Below are 16,464 nucleotides of genomic sequence, written 5' to 3' on the forward strand. Positions count from 1 at the left end.
CTTAGCTAAGTCTACCCTAGTATTCCAGTTACATTTATCCACACTGACAAATCCCCTAGGAGGCCTCAGCCCCCAGCTGTACATGCACACACATGCTACGTGTATGTGGACACCCCACACACTTTATCCTTTTGCTCCCCAGGGTGTTCACAGGCCTGCTTGCCGTATCCTGCTCTCACCAGCAGCAGGTGCTCTGCTGATTTGTTATTCCAGCAGTTCAGTAGATCAGTACCCAGTCAGAGAAGTAGACTGTGCTCATCTGCTGTCTAAATCAATACAGACAGCAAGCACGGGATTAAAGTCTTAAGAAGTAAAACTTGGACAAGCAGAATGGCTGTCAAGGGGGAAGGTTTTGATGGAGTGAGAGAACTGGGAAGATAACAGAGGTAACCTTTTTATTTTCCCAAGTCCTTCTGCAATATTACAGTGCAGTGCTTTAACGTAAGGAAGGAGGGGAACATGCGTAGAAAAAATATTTATCCTCCTGAGATCTGTTCTCTATGTTAATTCCCATACAATCCTAGGTCTTAACCTACCATCTTCCTTATTCCAAGGCTGGCAATCTTTCAACAAAGTAAGGGTAGGTTGTATTTTTCTTTCCCCAGTCAACTATTAAGTGAGCCAATGGAAACTTGGCGGGCAGCTGAAGATGCGCCTCTGCCTGTGGCAGGAGCTCTCAGTTCCTGCTGAATTTGGAGCCCCGTGGGGGCTAGAAGCAAATGCATCTCTCAGACATCTCTTTGGAAGTGCCACAGTTCCCTAACTGTCTAGATCTGCGTGACAAACATGACGTAGCCCCATCCTTTCCTTGCTGTCATCTTCCTCTGCTTTCTGCAGGTTGGCTATAGTTTAGCAGACACCTCTAAGAATTAAATTCCACAGCATACCATGCCTGATACTGACTATACAGAAGAATGCAGTCAGGTGAAACGGTGTTGCTGAGTTATAACCTGAGTCATGCATTGCTAGAGGCACTTTTCTGGATGTTATGAAACAGAGACCACAGGGGGAATATACATTCTCCAGAGAACAGTTAAGTACTGAAGACATGGCTGGGACAACAAGTGTTGAGATGACTTTCTCATAGACTCCTTGAATAACTAAACATACAAGAACACTGGTGTCTGTGGGCTAAGCCAGCCCTCTCCTTCACAATTAGGGCAAAAATTCTGTGTGAGTTGACAGCATCTGTAGGTTGCCAGCTACTCCCATATGTCAGGTATGAACTGTCCAAGGAATGCTGATGTCTCTGGAAGTTATGCAATATATGTTTTGACAACAAATTCTGAAGTAGCCCCTTGACCAAAGAGGAACTTGATCATTCAGTGTATGCCTACACATTCTGCTAGACCAAAGAAAGCTACACTGTATGTTTGTGGGTATATATGGGGCCCATATGTAGGTTTCTTCTTCTGCTCTCCCTGGAGACCAGCTCTTTTGTGAACTTGTACAAGCTGGAAACAGCTGTAATGAATCCCAGTGTGTAATGTGAATCCCGTGTTTAGTGGATTTGACTTTTAAAAATGCGAATACACGCAGGCCCTGATGACTTCAATAGCATTTATGGGTGCTCAGTGCTTGTATAAATGTCACACTATTTATAACATATTTCTGTGTCCTTTTTTTGTATTCTCTGTTGGCCTGTCTCTTTTCCACTGTGGTATCCTTGATTTGACATAATCACATCAGGATGTAGCATGTGTTTGAATAATTAAGAAAATAGAAATAAAAGTTATCTTTATTCTAGTCCTTGTTTTTCCATTACTCAACCACCAAAGATAACAGTACCATTTTTCTACTATTTTTTTACATTCTGTGGAAGACAAATACCTTTCGTTTTGCAATAGTTTATTAAATCTTACAAGTCCAATTATTTGCCCCTGAATTTTCCCCTCTAAGCCTTAGAAAATTGTTTCTGCTATATCCAAGCTCATGCCAACTTCTTGGCTTCTTGGCCGCAATCCATCAGCAAGTGCTCTGCTAAGAACCACTTTGAGACTCTCCTTAAACCTCTTCTTCTTGCTGCTTCCTACAAAGAAGTAAACAAGAGGGTTGATGCTGCTGTTGACGGTGGAGAGAACAATGGTGACATGGTTCTGCTGGCTGAGCAAAGATGACCAATGGTGATAGTTCAGAAGATACAGCAGCCTCATGGGCATGGCAAAGATGAGGAAGACGACAACGGTGGCCACAATGATAATGTAGAGCTTTGATGAATGAGGTCTCAGAGAGTTACGGTGAATCCTGATGACCAAGATCAGGCTGGACAGAATCATTAGAGGAATGAAGATCAGGAAAGTCAGGATCCATGTGAAGATGAGCATTGCTTGGCAATGGTTGGCATCATCAAATTGTTCCTTTGTTGAATCATCTTTGCATGTTAAGTATTCAGCTATTGTCATCAGAAAAGACAGAGTCCATAGAATTGCGCACACAATTGCTGATTGGTGCTGTGACCGATGGCAGCGGTACCAGATGGGGTAAACAATAGACAGACACCTCTCAATACTGATGGCTGTCAGGAGATAGAGACCAGTATTATATCCGAGAAGAAAGACAATAGACAGTGTGGTGGTTATATAGTAGTAAAAGCCATACGCGAATCCAAAGCCAGCAATGTACTCAATTGACAGAATAAATATACAAAACAGTAAGGAGATGTCAGCAATGGACAGGTGTGTGATGTACGCAGTGAATGGATTTCTTTTGATCTGGAAGCAGAGGCACCAGAGGACAATTCCATTTTCACAAAAACCCAGGAAGGAGATGATCATAATTACCCAAAGTGGGGTCAATATCTCCCAGACTCTTTCCTGTGTAGAAATGTTTCTGTGCATTGAGATGTTCTCTGTGCCTTCACTGGGATGAAACGTTATGTTTGACTCATCCATGGGGAAAGCTCAAGTTTGGATAGCACAGCTCTTCCTTCTGTAAATATGTATAAAAATATACTGTGAATATTGTGTGTTCCTTCCCTCCCCTTGTTCTTTCTATTTTGTGGACCCTGGTTTTCTGGTCAGATCTGAAAGCCTTAGCAAAGAAAAACTGTCTCTGATATATTAATGCTTGCTGAAACCCAGCTGGAACTATTCTAAGCAAGTATTAAAGACTGCTACGCCCATCAAACTAGCAAAAATCCAGAGTTTTCCTCTCTGTGGGGTTCACTTAAACCACAACTATAGAGATGCACTTGAAGAGCTCCTGAACATGCAACCTCTCTGTCACATTGCAAAGTTCCATAATGCAGTTCCATAATCACAAATGGGATTGGTGGTTCTTACTAGAGCACTAGATTGTTCCCAGACAGGTCTTTTCAGCTCCCTTTGAAGCTAGTGGTGATAATTTGAAGCCATACATATTTCAGGTGAATCTGGTACAACACAAAATGTTGTGTCAAAAACTTGATACCAATACCTTTTCCTGAAGATTTTAATTTATTAAGTAAAATTAATATGTAGTTACCCAGCTCAATATTTCCTCAAAGTGTAAAGTTGCAGTAATGGAAAATGACTTAGTTTTGAGGCAGTCTCATATTTGCCCAACTTTAACTGTCATTTATCAAAGTATACACTCACAGAATCATAGAATATCCTGAGTTGGAATGAACCCATAAGGATCATCGAGTCCAACTCCAATTTAGCCATGTTTAAAGACAGTGAACCATTTAACAGAACTGCAAATATCCTGCAAACATTACAAACACAACCCACCACAAGAAGCAATTGTTCAGGTTCCCTGCTATTGTTATAATGGTTAGAACAGTTGCTTTGGAACAAGTTCTCCCTTCAAAAGTCTCTTTTTATCCCACAAGAGAGAATAAGTAGCACTGGCTTCCGTTGATTTTCATTGGTATGTAGGAATGTGTCATGCTCTCTTCTCTTTTAACTTCCTACCTGCCTCAATGATAATGTAACCTCAGAGCCCTTGCTGATTTACTGCTGTTCCAAGGAAAAACTACTGGCAATGAGCTTGCCCAGTTGCCTTGGTTCATCTATATAGGCTGCCCTGGCTGTTAACATGCCGTAATGGGAATTTACCTATATCCTCAAGCAGTCAAGAACATCAAATGCAAGGGAAAGAAGTTTTACTGGGGATAAGTCTTGCAGTGATTATTGAAACAGAGCCACTGACTCCAATCATAAATTTTCCCTCATGAGCCCTGGGTTTCCCATGTTCACAACAGCTTCTTCAGACAGGACATCACAGTCTAAAAAAGAGCATTAGTAAACAACCTGGGAAGCCTCAGGGCTTGCTGGCATTTAAACCTGCACAAAAATGGTAATGATGATCTCACCTGTATGTTGACTGTGCCACCGTCTGAGACTCAGTCGGAAGGAACAAACAACATAGCTGGAAATGTGGAAGACAAGTGAGCGTGAATGAAGCAGGTAAGTGCAGTGACTGGAAAGAGTGGCAGAATTCCCAAAAGCAGCGTTCTGGAAAAGCTATAGAGGAAAGGTAGCTCAAACACTGTGCTACTGGAAGTGCAGTAAAAATTCGTAGGAGAAAAGGAGAGGAGAATCTATCTTCTTCATGAGTTAAAAGAAATAGGAAAGAACAATATGTAAAGACTTGATCTTGTGTTTGATTCATATATCTGTATCAATACACTATTTCTCTCTGGAGAGTGAAATGAAGAACAAAAAGTTCTGGACTTACTACAGTCATTCCCACATGAAAACATTCAGAGATGAGAATGGAAAGAATCTTCTCCTTCCAGATACATCCATGGTCTGTTCAGATTTCCATGAAGCTGTTGAGGAACTTCCTTGAAGAAGCTGAAGTTTACCTTTTCCAACCATTTGTCTTTGGTAAGAGGGAGAGCAAATAATCATTCTGACCATGACTCCCTCAAAATAAGTGTGCAGTTATCCCATTGCTCAAAATGACTGAGGCATACCAAGGAAAGAGCCCTACATCTGAAGCTGTGCTTCAAATGGCATCACTCAATAGTTGGCAAGTCATCTGTCTGAAAGCCTGGGAGTTAACTATTGTGGGAACTGAATGGCAGTATATGGAAAATTGTCCTGAGCTGTCACAATACCAAGAGACATAGTTTAAACAAACAAACACAAAGTGAGCAGGAAATCTATTTGGGGAAGATAAAATCTGAAGGAAAAATCTCAGTTTAGAACTCTGCCACCAAATGCCATCTAAAAAAATACAAGTTGGTGTGGAAATGTGTCTTAAATTACTTTTTAATGTAAGAAAGCAAGAATAGAATGAAAAGAAAGTGAAAAAAAGAGAGGGAGAGGGAGAGAGATAAAGGGGAAAGAATGAAATGAAGAGGGAAGGAAGAGAACATGGAAGGAAGGAAGGAAGGAAGGAAGGAAGGAAGGAAGGAAGGAAGGAAGGAAGGAAGGAAGGAAGGAAGGAAAGAAGAAAAGAAAGAAGAAAAGAAAGAAGGAAGGAAAAACTAAACCACAGAACAAAGAAAATAGACAAGTCTTTTGAGTTAGTCTCATACATACATTTCTGTTGGTAAAAATTATATCCCAAGATTATTCTAAAAACAAACAAACAAAAAAACAAGCAAGTAAACAACCAAAAAAACCAACATCACAGAAATACAAAGCAGATGTCAGTATTCCTTGAGATTTAAACGCTCTCCCCTGAAAAGTTCAAACAAGCTTAGCAGCAGATGAAAGTCCCCCGAGGATGTCCCCTGCTTTTGCCCCAAGTATTAGATTGTTTTTCTATTCAGATATTAGCAGAACAAACATTCTTCGCCAAAAAAGGAGAGAATTTGCTTGGTCTTCTCCTTTAGATGTTTCACTAAAACTACCAAATCCCCAAATGGGAAAAGCTACTAACTAACATGAGAAATAAGTGACCCCAAAGGGAGGGTCAGAATAAAGTTAGGAAAGTAACAGAAAGAAGTGAAAAAACTTCTAATTGCCCTTTTGTTCATTTAAATTCTAATCTACCTCACATATAACAGCTATGGTACCAAAAATTTCAAGCTGCTTTGGAAAAGGAAAAAACCAGTTCCTCATCCATAAAATGAGATGTACGTGTGAGTAGTGAGGATGATCATTGTAGGAGTCTGTTAGCACTGCAAGTTACTTGTTTTTATAGCCTATTGAGTCTGCTGCACAAAATGTTCCAAAATCAGGGATGTGCTTGCCTCTGTGTCTCTGGGTGGATGATGGTTACTGATAACTCATACCACACAGCATTTCCTTCATGACTGATCCTTAGGGCATCATCAGTCATCATCATGGCCAAGGCAGCAGCATGAAACCTGGTCTATGGGGAACAGATCACAAACCCAGCTTGTACCTGGTAACTTACGAGGTGAAAGGAGGATTGAATATGGCAGGGTGATCCGGTGCTTTCCGACTGTTGGAGTACTCATATCAGATGCTGCCAAGAGACTGAGTAGTTATTTCTGAATCAGTTTAACTATTCAGATGTTGAACAAGAGGACTACAATAGCAAAGCATGGAACTCCAGCGCATCTCAAGATTAGAAATGAATATTGGACATGAACTCATGAATACCAGTATAGACATTCTATCCATTTCAATCTAAATTGATTATGAAGCACAATATGGTATGAATGATATTTTATCCTCAAACTTTTCTATGAGACATCAGCTTGGTGGGACAGAGCAGCCTAGCAATAGATGTAAGTTGAATGCACGCTTTCAAATACCCTCTATGTACAAAGCTGGCAGTGTTGCCTTTTTATCATTTTGCTTTGAGCCTATGAACCATTTCACGTTCTGTCTTCAGCTACTGGAAGCAGAAGACAAGCTAAAAAGAACTCACAGTTCATTCATTCATTAGATAAATATATGTGAATTATAAACCAAATTAGAGGGTTTAATGTGTTGGGTGCAGGTGCCAATATATAAAGGATTCTCTGCAAGTTGCATGTCCTAATTATATATCTGCACAAACCACGTAAAAAAAAACCACAAGGGATGAGTTTTGGCAGCACCTGCAGGTGTCATTCCATCCGTGGACATTGTCAGACAGCCTGGTGCAGCCTTCAAAGTGTGACGCTGCTTGTGCAACCCTACAGCCAGAGGTGAAATCAGCCAGTTTGGAGAGAGAAGCTGTATGGGTGCATTTCATGCGATATCACGTGGAGGAGTATATCACGTGTGATGTTCTGAATAGGTGCTTGTGCCTCTGCATCTTGACAGAGCATTGGTGAGGAAGCTGACAGGAACCAATTGCAGGGAGTTTCCCAAATCAAAGAAGGGTGAGAAATGCAGGAGAGTAGGGGAAACTGAGGGGCTTTTAGCAATGCTATGAGATTGAAAGAAACTAATGTAAATTAACATGGTTTCCTATTGTACATCTTTCTGTGTTTTTTGGAGAGGGGGAAAGGAAAAATATAAAATATAATTTTAAAAGTTATAAGGAATAAATGGAAAAGGTACTCTTGGTCAAATAATTCCTATCTCTACTAAAATACTCAAGCATCTAACTGTCAAAGAATCTCTGTGATCTATTTCTGAACTGTTGGTTTAGAAGAGTTCTTTGTGAGTGGAAATGTGTTCCTGCTCTCCACCTGTACTCCATCAAGCCACAGAGAGGAGGAGCCTTGGCACCCCTTCTGTTTTTCTCTCCAGCCTTAATAAAGTGCAAAACAGCTGTCTCCTTTCTTCTCAAATCAGGCTTACTTCATTCTGCACTCTGATCTGTTGTTAGTTGCTTTTTGCCCGTCTTTGGTCAACAATGTTGTGTCCCTGTTTCCCTCTTCATGAGTAATCACTACGAGCCCTTCACAAAACCTTCTCATTCAGATGGCTTCTGTCTTTAGACACACTGAACATGAGGAGTTATCTCTATCCTTGCAGCAGACTTGGGTTTCTGAGGCTGTACAGGCCTGTCCGTAGCTTACCTGTTAGTGCTAATGCATGCAGAGGGGTATTGTCTGGGGATAATGGAGTTTGTCCACACCAGAAATTACAGTTTTAGTAAAGTCATACTAAATCTTATTTCCTTCTTGGGACACTCACTGGTGGGTCAAACAGTAGCACCAAATCCAGCATCATGACACATCAGAAAAGAAAATACACTGCATCTGCCTATTGACAGATCCAACAGCTACCAAGCATTAGGGCCATCTGCTACATTGTGTTAGATATTACAGGAAACATTTTATGATAACCACTGGAGAGAGAATGCTATCAGAATGTAAGTAATAGCACGGCTTGTATGAATAACTAGTAAAAGCAGTTTAGACCACTTCAGCTTCAGTTGTGCAAAGCAGAAGTTGTAGGGTTAGAAAATACCTGAGATACATGAAAGATGAGTCAGATCTTTCCATGATAAAAGGTTAAAATACATAGTTTGAGTGCCAACTAGCCAATAAGCTTAATTTTCATGTTGTTCAGGTTGAGATAAGATACTATGATCATATCCCATTACCTTACATTTGGACACTTTGTACTACTTGTCAAGACAATGAAAGAAGGGCCTGGTATGCTGGTGTTCCATCCTTCAACCTGCCTTTTTTCTGGAGCTTCCCATCTACAGATGTTCAAAGCATTCTTCAAACAGAGTTGCTGGTCAGACTTCTGAACTGCCTGCCCTAGTGAAAAAGAGCGCCCTGAAATAATCTTTACTCCTGAATGTACTAACCTGCTTGCCTTTCTTTTTATTTATATACAGTATCACATAGTCACCCACTTAGAATCATAGAATCATAGAATTGCTCAGGTTGGAAAAGACCTTAAAGATCATCAAGTCTATCCGCAATCTAAGCATACTACCCTCTGCTAAATGATGTCCCTGAGCACCACATCTAAACAGTTTGTAAACATAGTCAGGGATGGTATTGCCAGCATATCACAGAAATTAGCTGTTGTTCTTTATTTATTCTCTGTGTTGCAGAAATAGATGGTGAATCTAGAAAGAAATAGATGGCCCTTGTTACTTGTTACTGTGAAATCCTTAGTCCCTTTGGCTGTGTTTACTGAATACTCATTATTTTTCAGCTGAAGTCTAGTGGTCCACCTGTGTCCTTGCGCTCTGCTCCTATTTCACAAGATAAATAGCTCTTATGCTGAAAAAAATGATTAAAAGGGATGGAACCTCTGTAGGCACCAGTACTTCAAAAAATCAGGGAAGATGAAATAGGAATTGTTGACAGACATTTAGGAATACTCTGTGTATTCAGACAGAGGTCTTTGGCTCCTCAGGGCAACCCCTTTGCAAGTTATCTAATGGCATGCTCGCAAATGCTACTGCTGTGTATGGACATGATTAGATAATAAGCAGTAAACAACAAGAGCTATGTAGTGACGTAACTGGAAGAGCTATATGCTATATGATCCTATGGTTTAATAAAGAAGTTTCTTTCCCACTGGTGAAAACGGTCTAAAAATCAATGGATTAATTAAAATCACAGTATTTTAAAATCAAAATTGTGTTGTGAATATCACATTGTGTGTTTGCAGAGAAACTGTAGCCTAGTTTTCCTATGCCTCATTTCTTCTCTATTGAAATGAATTCCCTACTATACATTATAGAACTGGACTTTGGAATAGAACACAATGACAGAGTTGAACTGGAGCACAATGAATCGTTTCAGAAGTAAAATACTTCTACCTCGTTCAGAATTTTTCACCAAATGTAGAACTTTTAAAATGGAGCCAAACATTTTCATTTGAGTAAAATGTTTCTATTATTTTTAAATTGTTACTAATACCAATCTCTTTTCAAAGACAAATTACAGAATCAATTAGTATTTTCAAGGTGATCCAGTAAGCCAAATGGATGTTGTAGTTTTATTACACAAGACTAGAAGGTTACTGAACAAAAACACTGAACTCTCTCACCCTTATATCAAGGGTATGCACTTGGAGTGGATTTAGAATCTTAAAATATTAGAAAAAAACCCATATTTTCTGCAAAATTTTATTTTTACAGCATAGCAAGAGAACAAAACAATGGTTATAAGAGTAGAACATCATGGGACCTGCATTTACACTGTATCAGAATTCCTCATCAAAATTTCTCCTATACAAAATGGAAGTAACATGGGAGCACTGAGAGGATAACTTCAAATTTGTGAGATGTCTCACTAGCACAGAAATATATATTAAAAAAAAATACAAGGAATTCACCCACTACTTCAACCTCACTAATACAATGAATAACCAAGTTTGATTCCATTACAGTAATATCAAGTGGTCTTGGCTTTTTTCCCCCACTTTTTCAGACATTTTCCTTCAACAGAAATTGAACAAAACATAGCTCTGTTAACTCATCACAAATCCAGAGAAATCAGTGTCAGTAGCCAAGCCTGTATACATGAACCAAGACTGCTCTTTTGAAGATTCTAGGCTCAGGATTTTTAGTTCCCACAATGACATGGTGGTACATCTTGTCAAAACTTCAGCATGAGCAGCAATTGGCTGTGTCATCAGCTTGCTTCCAGAAACAGTACTGACTTGTCCTCTTCTACTCATAGATTGGTTTGGTAACAGAATTTGCACTTCAGAGTTGAGATAATACAAAATACGTTAGATAAGAACAACAACAAACTGAAGTTAGAGATAAAGAAACTGAAGTTCTGTGTTCTTTAGGAACTTCTCTCCTTCCTGTATCAGAACCTCAAGTTCTTTGTTAGAGAGGCTAGAGAGGCCACAACAGTCTTGCCCCCTGTAACAGTGAATTTGGACTCATTTGAGCTATTTTAAATCGGAGTCTTGTATTAATAAAAAATATTTTCCTCAGAAGTCTATTCTCTAAGTAGTGTTGTTGCCTCTATTTCCTGCTGCACACATTTCCTAGGACTACATTTTTATTCTTTGGCATGATTTCCCTTTATCCTTCTGTGCCAAGGACATACAATTTTCTTGCCCTGTGGGCAACACCAGAGCCATGAAATGCATGCCACCAGCTGCAGTGGGGCTAACCACAGAAAGCACTTCAGGGCATTTCCCAAGTGGGCAGCAATGTCTCTTGAGCAGCCCACAGTGGCACAGAGCTGACCATGCAGTTATAAACCAGAGTAGTACAGAAATACTCGGTTTGTCACCAGCCCCATCACCAACATTGCCGCTGTGAAAATTATAGGGTATAGCCCCAGAAAGGAAGCTGCACATAGGTTAAAAAGCAAGGAGGTTGGCAGCTCTCTGTCGCCTGTCTTGTTTATCTTCCTCACTGACCTATATTTCTTTCTTCCAATTCCTGCCCTATTCTCTTAATACCTTGCTGTGTTTTATGTGCACTCACATTCCTGCTGATAGGAATATACATTCTCATCTAGGAGTGGAGGTCACAAGTGTGACTCAAGGCACACTTAATACCCATAACAGGTTAGGTTTTCACCACCTACATTGTCATGCAGACTGTCTGCTGTGGTACACAGAAATCAGCTCTGATCTAGGGTATTTCCTTGGTCCTCCTCCAAATACTGATTGACTGTAGGAGATAAACAGACATCAGTCACACAGATAGGCAGGGCCTCCTCATCAGGGTGCACGTATCCATACTCCAGAAGTCTGTGTGGTATACTTTAGTATTCACATACACATCATGCCAAAAGTAAACTTGCTGCTCTCCTGACTGAAGAAAGGCCTAGTTTCTGATGGTGTTTTGCAGGGAACAGGTAGTGGGGAAAGAAGACACAATAGGTGACTAATGCATAGTTGATGGTGTAGACACCATGCTAGCAAGGACACTGGGAGCCACACAAAGCACAGTGCCAAGCAGTGGGACTCATCTCCTGTGGTGGGCAAGTCACTGCAGCCTGCGTCTGCTGGATCACAACCACCAGTTTGATGTCTGCATTGTGACAGAGGAGGTGATAGGGGAGAACACAGGCCTCTAAACATGCATGTTTTTTTCCTGACACCTGTGACAGTCACCTGTGGTTCTGGTAAAGTTAATAAACTGTAGTACAGAATTTGCTAGCCTGACAACAGGGAATGAGCCCCAGGCTACTTAGTGCTACCCCTCCAGGTCGAAGATCCCAGCTAACTCGTTTTACTGGGGGTTCTTGTATCTTCCCTGCTAATTAAGAAGCTGCTAAGTGTCCCTGAGCGTGGGATCTTGATGGAGCCTCTGGTACAAACCGCTAACAATCCTGAAAGGCAAGCTCAGTTCAGTTCAGTATGGCTTAAATCACATCATCTATGTTGATACATGTGTTCAAGCCCTTTGTTCGATCAAGGCTTTAATGTTTCAGTCTTCACACTTTCATTAGCTGGAAAGAAACAGTTGAAAGGATGACACTGTCTATCACATGCCTGCAAATGCAAATCTTCCTTGATATTAAATTTCAGGTGCAGGTTTCCTGAGGGTGTGTTGTGCCAGGCAAACAGTACCAGGCTTTCCAAGCATTCAGCCCATTGTGTCAGTGGTGAAACAGACTTCCCCAGTGGAAACATGTCATTAAGTGTAATTATACCTCCTGGCTTCAAAGAACAGGCCTTTATTTTAATGCAACAGGAGGCACATGCTCTACTCTAACTCACAGCCAAGAGCACTCTCAGCTACAGTAATGCACTCAATCTTTGAGTGACAGTACTCATATTTTTGCTTGTTCCACACATATCTCAAACACATTCCTGTATGACAAGTGGATCAGCCATTTGTATCACTCTCAGACATTCTTGTTGTAGTACCACCAGGCAAGTTATGTGCTTGTACTTTGAAAAGCCTTTCTTTCCATAGAGAATGTTGCATAAAAGTGCTCCTGGAATAGGCACAGGTGGCCCCTCCCTTCTAGGGTCATTTCTTTCTCATATGCCAAAGCCAAGCTGTTTGTCTCAGATGAGGAATTGGAAACACTTCTGGGGAAAAGGAGGGAAACCATTTCCTTTTTGAGCCTCTGCCCTAGACTGTTCTACTCTTGGGTAACTTCCCAAACTGATGGATGTAGAAGCCAAAGATGCCCTCTTGGGGCTATGCAAAGGCCTGGATTGCCAAGTCTTCTCTTTGACAGCTGATCTGAAAACAAACAGAAACTTAAAATAGTATTTCTACCATTGCATTGGCTTCAAGTTTTCAGCCCTGAGTTGAACTGGACCAGGAAAAAGGGGCAGAATGAGCAGTACTAAAATGAGAGTTGTGCCTTCTTTGTCCTCCATTTTACTCCTTTGTCCACAGTTTCTATTTGTTTATTATTTCCTCTCATCTTCCTTTTGCCTTTTTCTTGACTTTTTTGCACTGCCCTTCCTCTCATTGCATACTTGGGCTGGAGTTCTCTCAAGATGATGTTAACTTCCTTCTTGTGACCACTCGAATTGCCAGACAAGGATTGAGAGACTGGGAAAATAAAATGGGAAGAATAATGGAAAGGACCAAAAATGGTGTGCAAAATCAATACAGAGAGCATGCATTTTCAGTATCTCTCTGTGATCTCTCATTACTGCACTTCTACCCAGCAGGTTTCTGCACGCAGTCAGTCACACCTTTCTCCTTAACATCACCAGCAATAAAAACTCTTCTCTTCCCACACACTCCAAATATTCCACACATTCCAGATATCACCCACCAACTCCAAGGGCTGTCCTCACATTCTCTTCCACAGTGCTCCTTCTGCCTCAACCAGGCATAAATGCACGCTCTCACTAAGAGCACTATGAGTGGCTATTATCAAACATGTAATTCTTACATATGCAGTTACTGTTTTCTTTAAAAAAGGAAAGGAAAGGAAAGGAAAGGAAAGGAAAGGAAAGGAAAGGAAAGGAAAGGAAAGGAAAGGAAAGGAAAGGAAAGGAAAGGAAAGGAAAGGAAAGGAAAGGAAAGGAAAGGAAAGGAAAGGAAAGGAAAGGAAAGGAAAGGAAAGGAAAGGAAAGGAAAGGAAAGGAAAGGAAAGGAAAGGAAGGAAAGAAAGGAAGAAAGGAAAAGGAAAGGAAAGAAAGAAAGGGAAGAAAAGGGAAGAAAAGAAAGGAAAAGGAAGAAAGAAAAGAAAAGAGAGAAAAGAAAAGAAAAGAAAAGAAAAGAAAAGAAAAGAAAAGAAAAGAAAAGAAAAGAAAAGAAAAGAAAAGAAAAGAAAAGAAAAGAAAAGAAAAGAAAGAAAAGAGAAAAGAAAAAGAAAAGAAAAGAAAAGAAAAAAAAAAAAAAAAAGAAAAGAAAAGAAAAATGCTAGCATTATTCAAGATAAAAGAAATGATTTTCAAGTGAGCCTGAGAAAAGAGCAGTCAGGCCCAGCTTGTTTTCCAAGTGTAGCAGGCAGGCTTAATGAATGTTTTCTGACTCTAGTGAGGAATAGTTTCTGTGGTGATTACGAGAGGATTTTCTTCAGTACTTACCAAAATCAAGTTCTCACCTAGCAGTGGTCAAGGGGACCACTTGGGATCCATGTCCTCACATATGCATGAACGGTTGTCTTTCTCTCTTCACAAGGCAACCTCAAACAAAACTGTGAGAAGACAGCTTGCCTGACCCTACTTGCATTGAAGCCTCTAGCAAAGCACCAGTCAGCTCAACTGGAAATGGGACCAGCCTGAAACTTGCTTACATCTTGACTCACACTTTTGTTCTGGAAAATGGAGAAAAACTGCTTATGAAGGACACTTTTTCTTCCAGTTAGGAAACGATGTGTCACATCAGACAGAATCTAAAGTGTCAGAGCATATTGCCCTGGCTGACAAGATTGTATCATTTCTGATATGAACCTGTCCCTAGGCTGCAAACTGAGCTGACTGTCAGAGGAGCACTGTTTGGGGCAAGCTGGGAAAAGAATGGGAAGAAAATCTTGACCACTTTTAGTATGATGGGCTTGGATATAGGATTTTTTAATGTAATCATAAGTTGGACTTTTGAAAGCAAGAGCTCCCTCCTGGTCCCATGTTCCCAGTTAGTGATCTCACTCCAGTTCCAGTTCCAGTTTAGTGAAGAAAGAAAGAAAAAGAAAGAAAGAAAGAAAGAAAGAAAGAAAGAAAGAAAGAAAGAAAGAAAGAAAGAAAGAAAGAAAGAAAGAAAGAAAGAAAGAAAGAAGAAAAATGAAACTCAAGATCTTTTTTTTTCTTTTTTTCTTTTTTTTTTCTCCCAATTCTCATTTTTAGAGACTGATGTTAAGATTATATTTATATTTATATACTTTAAAAACTCCCCTTGGCTTTTCCCCAGGGCTACATGAATGCAGGTGATAAGGCCATGCTTTGCCCTTACTGACAGGAGATTACCAGGAGGTGCTGGGAAAGGCAGTGCATGTACCCAGCATTTCCTCACAGCAGGCATGTTGAGCCCCATGGCTGCTCTCAGGGGCAGTAAGCATTGAACAGGGTACGACTGGCCGCACTTTCGGCATGACACCTCCTCATGTCTGGGCAGGAAGAAGGGCTTTCTTACTTCCTGCTTCATGGGTTGGTGCTGAGCATTTCTCCTGTATTTTCCAAGCTGGAGACATGGAACATCCTCTCTGCCACTCCGACTTTGCAGAGCCTTTCTTCCTGGGGCCCAGGAGGACTGTTCACTTGAGTGAACGAATTCATTTTTTCCCTCCACAGCCACAGCATGTCATGCTGGTACTGTACTTCAAGCACACTACACTTCCTTGTTTCTGCTGACTTAGTCTTGTCTGTTATGGGACAGATCCCCCAGTCCAAAACAACCACCAGCAGAGCACCCAGCATGGTGACACAGCCCTCAGGACTGTGGATTCCTCCCAGCCAATTCCCATGCTCCTGGACACACACTACCATCATCTTACTTTCTCAGAAGCTGATGCAAGGACATGGCTGAGCCATACACCGTCTTCATTTCCCTCACAGCTTTTGTCCTGTGAAGCTACCATTGCCTTCCTGTTGCTGCAGCTATGTCTGACTGAAGTGTATGCTTTCCAGGTCAAGTAAGCTAATCTTTCAGGAGGAAAAACAGGAGCAAGGGGCAAAGCCCAGGCTGATCTCATGCAGGCACTCTCTGCTGATGGAGGAAACATGAGCTTTCCCTGCACTTCTTTCTCTCTGTCATCTCCAGAGAGGCCTGGGTGAAAGAGCCTCTCTACTTTGGAGCACCTAAGGAGCAAGTGTAAGTGAGATATGCTAAGTCTGACTTACTGAAGAGCAAATATGGAAAGGTTTCCTTCTGAAAGGGAAGATGTGGAAGGATCACACAGTGCACAGCCCTGTGTGTGTAAAGCAAAGTCCAACAAGGCAACAGAAGAGAAGTGGCTGGAGGGAGGACCTCCAGTGCCTTTCTTGCTTCCCCACTGCCTCTCGGCGCTGTGTTAGTGCACAAGGTAGGTTTTTCAACAGGATGGCTCTGGCATTAAAACGCATTTGCAAAGCAAAGCAGTGCCATCAACAGAAATTGTATTCATTCTCCATCAAGACTCAGTTCTGCTGACTTTTGTGAATATTTTTGGTTGCTACAATTAGCACCAAAGCACACCAGTGCTCACAGAAATTTCCTTCTTTCAAGTAAATCTTTTTCTCTTTTCCTAAGGAAAAGAATTTTAGAGAGCACAAGCCAGTAACACGGTTGAGCTTACACAGAGTTGAGGACTTCCCTCTGTTGGATATTGAGAATAACTGAAATCAGCAC

The 16,464-nt window shown here is 40.9% G+C and overlaps 1 protein-coding gene across 1 annotated transcript; it reads right to left on the reverse strand.

Moving 5' to 3' along the window:
• Positions 1-1,836: 1,836 nt before the first annotated feature.
• Positions 1,837-3,160, reverse strand: MAS1 (MAS1 proto-oncogene, G protein-coupled receptor). The gene has a single exon (XM_031552672.2). The coding sequence runs from the start codon at positions 2,889-2,891 to the stop codon at positions 1,902-1,904; it is 990 nt and encodes a 329-aa protein (XP_031408532.1). The 5' UTR covers positions 2,892-3,160; the 3' UTR covers positions 1,837-1,901.
• Between the last annotated feature and the right edge of the window lie 13,304 nt (positions 3,161-16,464).

This window comes from Meleagris gallopavo, chromosome 2 (genome assembly GCF_905368555.1).
Source record: "Meleagris gallopavo chromosome 2, MGAL_WU_HG_1.1, whole genome shotgun sequence".
Lineage (NCBI taxonomy): Eukaryota > Metazoa > Chordata > Aves > Galliformes > Phasianidae > Meleagris > Meleagris gallopavo.